The 15153-nt window shown below is 46.0% G+C and overlaps 1 protein-coding gene across 2 annotated transcripts in view; it reads left to right on the plus strand.

Annotated features, from left to right (window-relative positions):
• The window catches only part of HTT (huntingtin), a 105732-nt gene that overhangs the window by 9976 nt on the left and 80603 nt on the right, over positions 1-15153 (plus strand). Inside the window, exons 7-16 of one of the 2 annotated variants that reach the window (XM_081958922.1) lie at positions 316-457; positions 2843-3021; positions 3626-3830; positions 4600-4647; positions 5285-5365; positions 8015-8355; positions 10864-10987; positions 11722-11837; positions 12097-12208; positions 14342-14482. In XM_081958922.1, coding sequence (XP_081815048.1) covers positions 316-457; positions 2843-3021; positions 3626-3830; positions 4600-4647; positions 5285-5365; positions 8015-8355; positions 10864-10987; positions 11722-11837; positions 12097-12208; positions 14342-14482 — 1489 coding nt within the window. The remainder of the gene's footprint in view (positions 1-315; positions 458-2842; positions 3022-3625; positions 3831-4599; positions 4648-5284; positions 5366-8014; positions 8356-10863; positions 10988-11721; positions 11838-12096; positions 12209-14341; positions 14483-15153) is intronic. The other variant, XM_081958923.1, reaches the window with a different exon arrangement.

Raw genomic sequence — 15153 nt, forward strand, 5'->3', positions numbered from 1 at the left:
AGGTGCCCATCCACGATTTCCACTACTGGCTCGGGCGAACTGATCCGAACTGGCTGAATACCATCTCTGACTGTCTTCTTCAATGAGTTATAGAGGCTGTCCGGGGCTGAGGACAGATTGTTCTTCCTACTGGAAATGATAAGAAACTTTCTTTGAGTTTTTTCAAATGTCAGAGTAGCACCAACGGTTTCGCTGATTTATTTGTTTTTCGCCTTGGTTTCGTATCCTTTCGAGAGAGCCCGTCTGTCTACCCTTAGCCACGCTTTGCAAAAGGAAAAACTCAGAAACACTTTGTTGATTTTCTTTTCACTTTAGGTTTTATTAAAAGCTTTCATAGGTAATCTTAACTCCAATTCTCCAACCATCCGTCGGACGGCGGCCGCAGCCACGGTCAGCATCTGTCAGCATTCACGAAGGACGCAATATTTTTACACTCGGTTGCTTCAAGTATTGCTAGGTAAGTGTCTTAATTTATCATCCTACTTCAGTTTTGCTGGATTATCATTGCTCTCTCGCTCTCTCTCCTTCTCTTTATTTCTCTCTCTCTTTCTGTCTATCTATCTGTCTCTCTCTTTTACTCGCTCTCGCTCTCGCTCTCCCCCACCCCCCTGCCCCCCCTATATCCCTCATTCTTTGCATAAAGATATATTTCTAAGGAAATGCCTGCCATAAAACTGACTTTATGGAGTGTTTTATGAGGTTGACAGATAATAACTCTGAAAAAAAGGAGCAAAGGCTAAGAAACAATGAAACCACGTACATATTGGAGACTTCAAACACAGAAAGTTGACATTTGTGTCACTTTAATTTGAATATGTCAATTATTAACATAAGAAGATGTCAAAATGTCCTTTGTTGGAACACTGATTTTTACAGTAAGGGCAATTGTTCTACTGATCCTTCAGCTAAACTTTTAACGTCTTAACATCTATAACCTGAGAGCCAGCTTGGCGTGGTGGTTAAGACACCTGGCTAGAAACAGGGAGAGTGTGTGTTCTAGTTCTGCTTGAGGCACCAACCCCATTGGGTGACCTTGATCCGGCCACTAACTCTTAGCCCGAGGAAAGAGGCAATGGTAATGTCAACTTACAAAGCATTTTTGGTCTGCTCTCGAGTTGCCATGGGCAGGAGGAGGGAGAACTGCCGGAACAGATTGGCTGCCACATGCTGAAGCGCCTTCCATGCATACCTTTCTCAAGGTTGGGGCCGGCCCGAGAGGCATGTTTTTATACAGCCCGCGAAAGTGCCTGGAGAATGTGCTTTATGACACACCCGGGGAGGAGGTGGGAAACAAGGTCAGAGTTGAGCCGTAAACTACGTGCGGCAAAGTTGACTTCACTCGGGGAGCTGCTGACATGTTGCTCTTCATAAATAACTGGATTTCTTTTGAAACTTGGCTCGAGGCTCATGAGTTAATTAGGGCCTCCGTCCAGCAAGTCAACTCTCTTTTCAAATGAAGATTACCGGGCTTTCTGAATCCCGGTTCTCTCCAATCACTCCCCGCCGTCTGGGGTGCTTGGAGAGAAACTCAGATAACCATGGCGGAGGATAGACTGTCCGAAGCGAGCCTGCTCTAAGCGGGTGATTACCTCCAAAGTGGCAATCCAGGGCCCCACAGCCTTCTCAACTTGCAAGGAACGGGGGTTTGCCAGGGCAGTCCCTAAGAGTCAGGACTGACTCGAAGTGACCCCCCCCCCAATAACTTAGCGTAGAAATACGGAAATGTCCCCTCTTTGGGGCATTTGACAAATATAGCCGGTGTGCAAATAAAGAGCTGCATTTGTGGAGGAATGATCCCTGCCTTGCTCAAAAAGATGGCTTGCAGGTTCCAGCCAGGGGTGGGATTCTACCGGTTCGGACTGGTTTGGCCGAACCGGTTTCTCCAACCATCAGCTGGGAGTGAACTGGTTCGCTCCGACAATGAAGTGAGCCCACCCACTGCACCCCTACTCTTGACTCACCTTTATCTTCTCAGCGGAGTCGCGCAGCAGAGTGGATTGGCGCCCCTCAGCTGTTTTCCTCCCCGGCAGTTAATGCGGGAAGTACTTTTATTTCAAAACAGCGCCCGTGTTAGGTGCTGCGCGCGATCACCGAACCGGTTGTTAAACTGGTAGGATCCCACCACTGTTTCCAGCTGATATTTTTCCACTGAAAGGAATTTATTTATTTTCCTTTTCCCTTTGAGCATCCCCCCCCCCCCGATTAAAAACAAGATCAAAAGATAAGCCAGGCAGGCAGGGTGCAGAAATGCTCTCTGATTATAGCACATGTAAGCAACAGGTGTGCCCGTGTGCCCATGCATCAGTAAATCTTGGTCGGTGTGTGCGTCAGGCAAAACAAATTGAACAGCCAAATGCCAGGGTTTAAACACACACACACACACACACACACACACACAGATCTTTCTGTCTCCCGTCACACAGCACTCCATTCTGCCTTGGACTCTGTCTGGATGGCTGGTGGGCTCTAAAGCAGGGGTCTCCAATCTTGGCAACGTTAAGACTTGTGGACTTCAACTCCCAGAATCCCCTAGCAAATCCTCCCAGTGGAATTCTGGGAGTGGAAGTACACAGGTCTTCAAAACTTTGCTGGCTGAGGAATTCTGGGAGTCGAAGTCCACCAGTATTTAAAGTTGCCACGGTTGGAGACCCTTGCTCTAAAGGACCTCTGTGGGCTGCAGTTCTATTCACAGGACTTGCTTATAGATACCTGGTGCCAAAAAGGGGGCTACCTGAGGACTGGCAAGGGAGTCCCCTGGATCCTGGGGGGTGGGTGTTAGGGGGCCTTGCAAGGGGCTGGGAGAGCGGGGTTGTTTTTTCAGCTGTTCCAATCGTCTTCACAGGGCTGTTGTGTCCCAAGGAGGAAGAGCACCCCAGTGTCTTGATCCTTGGGGTGTTGCTCACCTTGAGATACCTGATCCCGTTGCTGCAGCAGCAGGTGAAGGACACCAGCCTGAAGGGCAGCTTTGGGGTGATCCAGAAAGAAACCGAGATTTCGCCTTCCTTGGATCAACTCATACAGGTATCAACAGCCCCTGTGGCTCAGTGGCTAGACTCAGTGGTTGTTGGGGGCAAGAGGCTGACTGTGGACTGCTCAGAGAGGGCTGGAAAAGCAGTATATAAATCTAAGTGCTATTGCTAGTCCGTCCTTCCTTCCTTCTCATTTCCTTCCTTCCTTTTTTCCTTCCTTTTTCATTTCCTTCCTTCCTTTTCATTTCCTTCCTTCCTTCCTCCCTCCCTTCCTTCTTTCCTTCCTTCCTTCCTTCCTTCCTTCCTTCCTTCCTTCCTTCCTTCCTTCCTTCCTATTAGAATACAGAATTGCAGGCTAATTCTGCTGAGTGCCAGCAGTTCGATCCTCAAGGTTGACTCAGCCTTCCCTCCTTCCGAGGTGGGTAAAATGAGGACCCAGATTGTTGAGGGCAGCGCTGTAAACCGCTTAGAGAGGGCTGTAAAGCACTAAAGCAGTATATAAGTCTAAGTGCCGTTGCTATTGTTATTACTCATTCTCTTGCAGTACTGCTGCAGGTGGGGTTCCCCCCCCCCCTTAAATATAGGGAAAAGTTTCCAGTGCTGGTCACTGAAGTGTGCTAAAGTGGGACTCACAACTGTGCTCCTCCCCCTTCCAGGTGTACGAACTGAGTCTCCACTACACTCAGCACCGGGATCATAACGTTGTGACCGGATCCCTGGAATTGTTGCAACAGCTCCTCCGGACGCCTCCCCCCAACCTCCTCTTGGCCCTCACCATGCGCGGGGGGCTGTTGCAAGCGGGCATAGCCAAAGACGAGGTCGTCAGCCGCAGCCGCAGTGACAGCATTGTGGAGCTGATAGGTAGGCGGTGTTTCCTACAACAGACTGAAAATGGGGGAGACCCTCAGAAATACACCTTCAGCTGAAGAGTCCCACCAGGGAAAGCAGGTGGCAGAACATTTCCAAGTTGGTTAGATTTAAAATAGCTTTGTGGAGTCTTCCGGTGTTTTCATCAGTGGTGGGTTGCTCTTACTGTCGCTACCGGTACGCTGCTCATGGGGCCAGCTGCTTGTTGGGGCTTGTGCAGGCACTGCCCGCTGTGCGCTTGTGCACAATTGGCCGGTTGCTTTAAAAACAGGTATAGAACGCGGGCGGGCCAATCTGGCCACCGTACCGGTACGCTATCGGCTTCTCCTGGCTACTACCGGTATGCCCATACCGTACCGGGAGGAACCCACCACTGATTTATGTACCATAACCACGAATCCTTTACTGCTCAGGGTGAGTTGGGGGGGGGGGGGCTCTTACGTTTCCGCATTTCTCTGCCCGCTAAAATTGCGTCCAATTGGAATAAATTGAAGACCGTCTTCATTTCTCCAGCGGGTGGTATCTTACAAAATGACTCCCCCCTTACCCCCCTTTTGGGTTATTGGAAAAAAAGGAAGTTGATTTGTGCTCGACAGGAGACCAAGCAACTAATTTTCCAAAATAGTCAGTTGCCAAAAACAATTCCTGAAAAGAAAGACTGACCTCAAATTCACTGTGGCTGCGTTTCTCAGAGATTGTTATGATTCCTCTTTTTTTAATGTTTAGTTTTATCTGTCCCGTGATTTCTTTCTGTAATTTGCAGCTGGAGGGGGTTCTTCCTGCAGCCCTGTTTTTTCCAGAAAACAAAAAGGTGATTATATCTATGAAATCAGTATCTGGTCTTCTATTTTTCTACTGCTTTTCATTGCTTCGACTTGGAAAACTTTGAGTTGGTTGGCTCTTGCTCCCTTCATTCTTTTCTTTTCCCCCCCTTTCACCATATATTATTGCTGATCTTTAAAAGAATCAATAGTCTATGTTCCATTCCTTGCTTTTTTGCTGTTGCTAAAATTATGGAAGGTATCATGATGAACTCCTGGAGAAAAAAAATATCTACCAATGGGGTTGCCAATCATCAGGAGCGACTTGATGGCACGGAATCAATCCTAATGAATTGATTTGGTTAAATGTCTGAAAGATTAGAATACTCCTTTTAATATAATACTTTGTTTAGAGAAAGTACGTGACTTATTTTCCTTTTTTTAAAAAAAAAAAAAAGAGCCTGCTTTTAAATAGATTGTATTTCCTTTTATTTGAATTTCTAATATTGTTTCAAACTAGATTATAAATAGGTAAGTGCCTGCTCCCGTTTCAGCCCTTGGTATAACCCCTCAAAAAGGAACAACTTTGCAAAAAGATAAATCAAACTGTTGCACAGAGCGCGTGATGAGTTGTCAGGAATATTTCTTTCTTTCTTTATTTTAAAATTTCTTGCGTTGCTTTGTCAGCCAAAGTGCTTTCAGGAGAGGAAATCTTAGAAGACGATTCTGAAGCCAGGTCTCAAACCAGCCAGATGGGCTTTGGTGCAGGTAGGTTGGCTTCTCGATTCTTGGGAGAGCCGAATCTCATGAATTTACTGCCTTGTTTTTATTTAAGGCTTAACGTTTATTACATAATAAAATCTTTTGAATCGATCAACGCAACATGAATCTGTCACTTGCAGAATTGTAGAAAACTACCGCCGGGCTTCCCTGGGATTCTATGCCGTGTTTTCATATGGAAAAGCTGTTTAGCCATTCTCTCTCTCTCTCTCTCTCTCTCTCTCTCTGTCTATCTCTCTATATATCTGTTTATTGATATCTATCTGTCTGTCTATATCATCTATTGATAGATAGATACCTATATCATGTATATAATTATCTATATCTATATAATATCTATCTATTGATATCTATTGATTCTCTATTTATCTATTGATATCTATCTATATATGTCTATCATCTACCAATCGATAGATATCTATATCTTTATCTCTATAACATCTACATCTAATCTATTTAATTATACCTATATAATATCTCTATATATATATCTATCATCTCTATCTCTATATGTATATTTATATCTATATATCTATATAATATCTTCCCTTCTATTGATATATCTCTATTGATATCAATCTATATGTCTATCATTTATCAATCGATAGATCTCTGTCTCTATAACATCTACATCTATATCTAATATATCTAATTATACCTATCTATATAATATCTCTCTATTTATATCTATCATCTCTATCTCTATATGTATAACCTAATTATATCTATATAATATCTCTATATCTATCTAACTCTATCTGCCCATCCATCTATCAATATCAGAATCAATAAATAAATAAAAATTCCAGATACGATGTGAAGCAAAGGGAGCAGTTTTGAATTTTTTAAAAAGCTAAGTTTTAGGCAAAACAAGGCAAGGAATGCTTCCTTTCGTTTTGAGAATGAATATAGGTTGTCCTCGACTTACAAGAGTTCGCTTAGTGACCGTTCAAAATTCCAATGGCACTGAGAAAAGGGACGTATGACCGTTTTTCACAGTTACTGCTTTCGCAGGATCCCCCCCCCCGGGGGGGTCATGTGATCCAAATTCAGACGCTTGGCAACTGACTCGTATTTATGACCGTTGCTGTGTCCCAAGGTCATGTGATCCCCCTTTGCGACCTTCTGGCGGACAAGGTCAAGGGGGGGGGGCGGAAAGCCCGATTTGCTGAACAACCAGGTTGCTATTCTAGCAACTGCAGTGGTTCGCTTAATGACTGCTGCAAGAAAGACCATAAAATGGAGCAAAAGTCAAAAAGTTTCACTTAAGAATTGACATTTCGGTCTCAGTTGTGTTTGTAAGTCAAGGACCACCTTAGAAAGAGCAGAGATCTTAGCTGGGTTGGAGAGGCCCCTAAATCCAACTAAACATGAAGGGGAAGGGAAGGGGGACCAAGAAGACTTTGGACAGTGCCTGAATATTTTGGAAGGGGCGATGAATTTCTGGGTGTCCCACAGAGTGAACTTCCTTCCTGAAAGCTGCAGTTCTTTACTTTCAGGCTGTTTGTTCTGAGCCAGGCTTCCTTAGAGAGCAAGAAGCAAAGTCTTGGTCCTGGCAAAACCTCTTTTATTTACACGACTGTGAATTCCTTTCATTCACAGTCCGCAAGGCTTGGCAAACAGCCTTTCAGAGGAATGTTTATCCACACGCACCTTATCTCGCTTGGAGAGCTGCCAGATAACTAGTTTCCAAACGCAAACTTGGCACAGAGTCTCTTAGAGTCACAAACAGAACTTTCCACTCTTGAAACGACCGAAGGGATGAATAGTTTCCTGCAAAAGCCCCCTCCCCATTCGCTCCTCTTTCGTTTCCTCGGGGAGGGGCCAATCACCTCCAAGGTGTGGCTTTACTCCCAAGTCGACCCTGCCTTCTTAGTTGCTCTTGTCTTCTGGCAGCTCTGCGCATGCGCACACTTGGAACAGGCTCCAGCTCTTCCTCTGCCTCACTGCTGCCTAGCTCCCTCTCTGCCTCCGACGCAGAGCCCTCGTCTGAGCATTCCTCAGCCCCCAGGACTGGCCCAGGTTCCTCCCCAACCTCCTCACTCTCCGACTCTGCTGGCAGATCCACTGGCCGCCGGCGGGTCACAACACTGTTCTCCTTTCCCTCCAGAATTATTCGATAAGCGTTGCAATTTTATTTTAAGTTTTATGTTTGCCGTTCTGCTAATGACTGGCTTTTGTTTAATTTGTGTTTTTTTTTTCTTCTAATTTTGGCTTTTCTTTATCCCAAGTGCCTCCAAGTAAGGGATCTTTAGTTGAAAGAGAAGATAGAATTCCATAAACAGCACCCACAATATCCCAAAGGTGCTTTTTTTCAAGAGGCAACTGGACGTTCTGATTTTTCTTTGCAGACGTTTCGCTTCTCATCCAAGAAGCTTCTTCAACTCTGACAGAATGGTTGGGAATGGAAGTTAGAGCTGAAGAAGCTTCTTGGATGAGAAGCGAAACGTCTTCAAAGAAAAATCAGAAAGTCCAGTTGCCTCATGAAAAAAGCACCTTTGGGACAACCGTGACCTGGACGAAGTAGAATCTTTGCAGACATTTAGCACCCACAATAATTGCTGAAACGACCATCTTATTTCATTCAGTAGCTTTACAGCTTTCTGGAACCTTCTCGCCCTTCCTCCCTCCCTTTAGGATCTGTGAAAAGCGAGCTGAACAGTGAATTAACTTCCACGTCGGCCGTCTCGCCCGCAGCCAGTTCGGCCTCTGACCCGCCGAGTTGCGACATCATCACGGAGCAACCCCGTTCCCAGCACGTCTTGCAATCCGAGTCGGAGATCTCAGCTTGCGAGTTGACAGGGGGCGCAACCCCAAAAGCTGATATGGAGGACGACGTGCTGAGCAGGAGCTCCAGCCAGATTAGCGCCATCCAGTCCACCGTGAACGACGGCACCTCCTCGCCCATTAGCGACAGCTCTCAGACCACCACCGAAGGGCCGGACTCGGCAGTGACCCCGTCCGATTTCTCCGAAATGGTAAAGAGGGATTCCTAAGGGTTGTGTTCTGACCCTGCTCCCCAAACACGGCAGACCCTCTGACGTGAACTCAAAAGATTCCTTTATTAGGAGTGCCAGCAACCCCGGCAAAAAGTTTCTCTCTGAACGCCGGCTAACAAGTCTGTCCAGCAAGGAGATGAATAGTTGTCTGTCACGCCTATTCATCTCCACCCCCTGCCTTTGATCCCCAGAGCTAAGGTGGAGCTTTACTAGCAGCAGTGGCTGTTCCGTCCCAAGGACCGGCCCATAGATTTCCACTGCTCTCCTCTCCTCTGACAAATCTATTCATCTCCGCCTCCTGCCTTTTATCCCTGGAGCTAGGGTGGGGCTTCACTAGCAGCAGTGGCTGTTCCGTCCCAAGGACCGGCCCATAGATTTCCACTGCTCTCCTCTCCTCTGACAAATCTATTCATCTCCGCCTCCTGCCTTTTATCCCTAGAGCTAAGGTGGGGCTTTGCTAGCAGTGGTGGCTCTTCCGTCCCAAGGACCAGCCCATAGATTTCCACTGCTCTCCTCTCCTCTGACAAATCTATTCATCTCCGCCTCCTGCCTTTTATCCCTGGAGCTAGGGTGGGGCTTCACTAGCAGTGGTGGCTCTTCCGTCCCAAGGACTGGCCCATAGATTTCCACTCCTCTCCTTTCCTCTGCCTTCTGCGCAACCACACGCTAGGCACTGGACCCAGCTGTTCCTCATCAGCCACCTCCAGACCTGGGGGCTGTTGACACTCCATCTGAGGGCTGATGGACGGCCCAACCTCCCCCCCCCCTCTCTGCCAGCTCCATTCCCTCTTCCCCCTCGGAGCTCCCAGGTTGCCTCGATGCTGACCCTAACTCCCATGTCTCCTCCTCCTCCTCCTCTGATTCAGGTGCTCGAGAGGCCAACAGGCCACTGTGGGTGGGGCCACAGTCCCCAACTGACTTTGCTCGTCAGAAGGTTGCAAAAGGGGATCACATGACCCCGGGACACTGCAACCGTCATAAGTGTGAGTCAGTTCAGAAGCATCCGAATGTGAATCACCTGACCATGGGGATGCTACAAAGGTCATAAGTGTGAAAAAATGTTCATAAGTCTCTCTCAGTGACATTGTAACTTAGAACACTAAACAAATGGTTGTAAGTCAAGGACTACCTGTATTTTTCTTTACACTCCACTCTTTTTAATACTAGCAAGTTGGATGAATTCTGGACAAGCCAACTGACTGGTCCTCTTAAGAACATTCTCAATGCTGCAGGCTTGACTGAGAACTTGGGGCGGGGGGGTGGGGGGAAGGATGACACACAAAGAACATGGAAGTAACTCTGACATTTCCCCAACCTGGTGTCTTCCCAGTTCTTTGATTAAATTAAATGAATAATATATATATATATATATATATAAATGGCTGTGTGTTTGTGTATGTATGTATATTCCAGCATAACTTTGGAACGCCTTGAGCAATTTCAACTAAACATAGTACACAGATGACTTACTCTCTGGAAACAAATACTGTGGGGATAAGACAGCCCTAACACCACTTGGTGTGTGTGTTCTGTTAAGATACAGCCTGTTGTGCCTTAAAATGGCTTCTACTGTGCAGCGCAGTGGAGTTGTCATGGTACCGGCTTTACAGAACTTCCTCAAGGGGGCTCCCTTTGATAAGAGGGAAAATCCAACATTAGAAATTACGCTTGGTCTGGACATTTTCCTCCTGCAAATAAATACCCGGGCAACGCCAGGATTATCGGCTGGTTGTATTTATAAATGGACAGAATTTTGGTTAAAGTTCATTTGCTTTATTTGCCTTTCCATCTAAAACCAGCGGTTTCCAAACTTGGCAGCTTTAAGACCAGTGGACTTAACTCCCATAATTCCTGAGCCAACCGGGCCCTCTGGGAGTTGAAGTACAGGAGTCTTCTAAGTGGTCAGGTTTGGGGTGGGGAGGGGGGAACTGATCTGAGCCGCTTTAGAGTTAGAATAATAGAATAGAATAAGAGTAGAGTAAGTAGAATAGAATAGAATAGAATACCAATTGGAAGGCACCTTGGAGGTCTTCTAGTCCAACCCCCTGCCTAGGCAGGAAACCCTACATCACTTTAATCAAATGGTTGTCCAACATCTTCTTAAAGACTTCCAGTGTTTGGGGCATTCCCAACTTCTGGAGGCAAGTAAATTCCACTGATTAATTGTTCTCACTGTCAGGAAATTTCTCCTTAGTTGCTTCTCTCCTTGATTAGTTTCCACCCATTGCTTCTTGTTCTACCCTCAGGTGTCTTGGAAAATAGCTTGACTCTCTCTTCTTTGGGGCAGCCCCTGAGATATTGGAAGACTGCTATCATGTCTCCCCTAGTCCTTCTTTTCATTCAACTAGACATCCCCAGTTCCTGCAACCGTTCTTCCTATGTTTTAGCCTCCAGTCCCCTAATTCTCTTTGTTGCTCTTCTCTGCATTCTTTCTAGAGTCTCCACATCTTTTTTAGCTTTGAACGTTTACCCAATTGTACAATTTAGATTCTAGAAGGCGGTGAGAACCAATACTCCGGAATGCAAATTGGGCAGCTGCAAGAGGAAGAAGACGAAACGACCAACGTTCTACATGACGAGACTTTGGATCCGTTCCAAAATTCATGCCTCGGTACGTTGGCACTTTGTGGATGCAAATGCAGATAGTCCTTGACATATGACCCCAACAGAGCCCTAGATTTCTGTTGTTCAGTGAGACATTTCCTAAGCAAGTTTTGTCCTATTTTACAACCTCCCTTGTTGTTAATCGCATCATTGCGGTGGTTAAGTTATTCACCCAGTTGTTCAGTGAATTTGGCTTTCCCCGTTGACTTGTCAGATAGTCGTTAAAAGGGGGGGTCATGTGACCCCGGGACATTGCAACCGTCATAAATATGAATCATTGGCCAAGCCTCTGAATTTTGATCACGGGACTGTGGGGATGTTGCAACGGTCGTAAGTGTGGAAAACGGTTGTAGGTCACATTTCCCAGTGCCGTTTTAACTTTGAACGGTCGCTTAGCGAACTCTTGTAAGTTGAGGACTACCTGTCGCATTAATTCAGGGGTGTCCAAACTTGGCAACTTTAAGACTTGTGGACTTCAACTCCCAGAATTCCCCAGCCAGCAGAGCTGGGGAATTCTGGGAGTTGAAGTCCACAAGTCTTAAAGTTGCCAAGTTTGGACACCCCTGCGTTAATTGAATTATAACTCATTCTGTTAGAATTATTACATGAAAAAAGAAAACATATATGTTATATATTATGTTGTGTTATATTAATTATTTTTTTGTCTTATATTTATTATGTTGTTATAACCATCATCATCATTATTTATTGTTATTATTATTTATTTTTATTATTTTAAAGAGCTTCAGCGATCTCACTTAGCGCAAAGTGTGAGCCACAGGAGGGAGCCTTCCAACAGCAGCATGGAGAAGTTTGGGCCTAAGGAAGAAACTGAACTGGCTGACCATGGAATTAAGGTCAGTCTGAGGGGAGGGGCAAGAGGGCCTGGGGTTTCTCCCGTTCCCCCCAGTTGGGCAGAAGGGAGACCCTCTTATGGGGAGGAAAGAGGCTCTGAAACGCAACTCCAAAATTTTCAGGGTTGGGAGACCAACAATCTCAGATTGGTATCTTGTCCTGCGTCTTAACAGCAAACCTCTTTGGATGACTGGTGTGTTTGAATCAGCAATTAAAATATAATTGGATTTTTGTTTTATTTTTATTTTTTTCTGTCGACAGCTCTCCAGAATGAAAGGTGACATCGGGGGCTATAAGGACGGAAGTGCTGCGCCCTTAGTCCACTGTGTTCGCCTCCTGTCGGCCTCTTTCCTGCTCACCGGAGAGAAAGGGGGTGAGTCGAGACATGGGGGAGGGGGGGTTCCCCGCAAAGAAAAGAATGAACCCGTTAACACCTTTCCACCCAGGCCAATGAAGAATTTAAAAGGAATAAAAGATTTTGAAAATATGCTGATTGTAAATTAGGACATTCGAGTTGCATTCGGCTTTGAGCAGCATCCCCAACCATTCCAGGGAAGGGGGCAGTGGTGGGTTCCTACCGGTTCAGGGCAGTGGTTTGGCGGCCTGGGTCGCTGGAAACCGGCAGCGACCCGGGTCTGCCACACACCCGAACCGGTTCTCTGGCACCTATGATGCCGCCATTTTGTTTTTTGCTTCTGTGCATGCACAGAGCAATTTTTATTGCAGTGTGCATGTGCGCATGGTGCACATCAAGCACATATGCATGGCACACCCATGAGCGAACCGGCAGTAGCAACTTCCAGAACCCACCCCTGGAAGGGAGGGACGGGATGGTTCTATGTGAGCAGCAGGAGTGAGTATACATGTGTGGTCAGCACTCACACGTACTTGAGCATCAACACCTGCCGTACGTACAAGTGCAAGCTTATCCGTTGCTTACAGGGCCTAGTTCCAAACGGGCCGAGACCTGGTAACAGGCCACTCTAAGCCAGGGGGTTGCAGACCCCTGGCTTACGGTAAATCTCTGTAGGGCAGGGATCCAGCCTGGAAAAAACGAAGGACTGCCCGAGTTGCCTCTGCCAGCCAAAATGGACCTTGGGGATGCTGCGTGTGGCCCACCTATGCTGATTTTGGCCACCTGGGCTCTGCAGCGTCCCCGAGCTTCGTTTTGGGTGGCCGGAGGCTGTAGGGCCGTGGCTGAAAACAGAGCCCCAACGAGCTAGCTACGCCCACCCCAACCATGCCCAACACCCACCCCGGCCTCCTGAGCTCAAACACACCCCTGATGTGGCCCTCGATGAATTTGAGTTTGACATCCCTGATGTAGAGCGATGTTGTTAAGCTGGACTTCAAATCTCAGAATTCCTCAGGTGTCCAACCTTGGCAAGTTTTTTTCTTTAAGTTTTAAGTTTTATTGCAATTTTCTTTTTCCCCATCATACGTACATTATAGACAGTATTGATCGGGTCACATTTTATGCATCTCATTTATAATCGTAATTTCAGTATATTCTAATTTTCCCACTTCCATTAATATTCATCTCTTGTATATAATCTTTTCTTTTTTTCCCCATTAATTCATTTAAGCTTACGTATCATTGCTAAACACCTAATCTTTACAAATTTGTCACTTTTAACCATGGTTTTGCTATGCCATCTTCAATCATATTATTCTCTTTACTTAATTCTTTATCTTTTCTCATTTAATTCTTATATGTAGTTAACATCACTAAGTGTCCTATATTTCATCTCTTTTTTAAACAATTTTTCCATATGTTTACCTTATTTCTTCTCCTCAAAAAAAGATATCTCATGAATTCCCCTTTCCCAATCGTTAATATTTTTAAACTCCCAACATTGTTCAAATTCAAGATTAGTAATATTATCAAATCATCTGCTTTCACATTCTTATCTACTGATCTAACTCTTTATATATCTATACTAGTATTTAGCCTGTAATTATACCTCTCTTCTACTAACATTTTCCTTCTTATCCATCATCTCTTACTCTTTTAAGGATCCCACTTTTTGGTGATTTCTTGATCTGCCTTTTATCCCGCTCTCTTTGGAATCTTATTTCTCTTCTCTTTATTTTTATATGTATTGTATTTTCTCTTCTTTGTCCCCCTTTTCCCTTTTTGTTTTATTCTTCCCATCTCCCACACCAAAACTTTCCTTTCTCTCTTTTTTGTCTTTTATCTGCTTCCGTTTCTTTTTTTGAGGGGAGGTCTCCCCTTTTCCTCTCTACTCTTTCTACTTTCTTATAGGTTTCTATGGCCTTGTCTAGTTGATTTTTATTTTGAACTTCTCCCTCTTCTAGTTTCTTAGCTTCTTGTATTTCATTTAGGTTCCCCCCCTTGGCAACCTGGAGCCCTCTGTGCGAAAAGCAGTCCTCTTTTTTCCCCGTGCCGTTGTTGTAACTTTGAGCGGTTGCTAAATGGACTCGTGTAAGTCGAGGACTAGCTGCGCTGACCCAGCCTCCTGAATGTTCTGTTCCTCTCTTCTAGCTCTGGTGCCGGATAAAGATGTCAGGGTGAGTGTGAAAGCCTTGGCCATCAGCTGTGTGGGGGCAGCGGTGGCCCTTTACCCGGAAGCTTTCTTCAGCAAACTCTACAAAATGCCCGCTGAGAGTAACAAAGAAGAAAGAGGTAGGTGTTATGTGGACTCCGTTAAAAAAACACCTTTATTTTTACCTTGGTTTAAAACAGGCGTTCTGACCCAGCTTCCCAAACACAACAAACCCTCTGAATTCAATCGATGATTCCTTTATTAGGAGCGCCAGCAGCCCTGACAAAAAATGTCTCTCTCGGGCTAACAAGTCTGTCCGGTCAGAAGACGAATAGTTGTCTGCCACATCTATTCATCTCTGCCCCTGGCCTTTTATTCCCAGAGTTAAGGTGGTGCTTCGCTACCAGCGGTGGCTCTTCCGTCCCGAGGACCGGCCCATAGATTTCCACTGCTCTCCTCTCCTCTGCCACATCTATTCATCTCCTCCCCTGGCCCTTTATCCCCAGACTTAGGGTGGTGCTTCGCTACCAGCGGTGGCTCTTCCGTCCCGAGGACCGGCCCATAGATTTCCACTGCTCTCCTCTCCTCTGCCACATCTATTCATCTCCTCCCCTGGCCCTTTATCCCCAGACTTAGGGTGGTGCTTCGCTACCAGCGGTGGCTCTTCCGTCCCGAGGACCGGCCCATAGATTTCCACTGCTCTCCTCTCCTCTGCCACATCTATTCATCTCCTCCCCTGGCCCTTTATCCCCAGACTTAGGGTGGTGCTTCGCTACCAGCGGTGGCTCTTCCGTCCCGAGGACCGGCCCAT

The sequence above is a fragment of the Natrix helvetica genome (assembly GCF_964273705.1).
Source record: "Natrix helvetica genome assembly, chromosome: 7".
NCBI lineage: Eukaryota > Metazoa > Chordata > Lepidosauria > Squamata > Natricidae > Natrix > Natrix helvetica.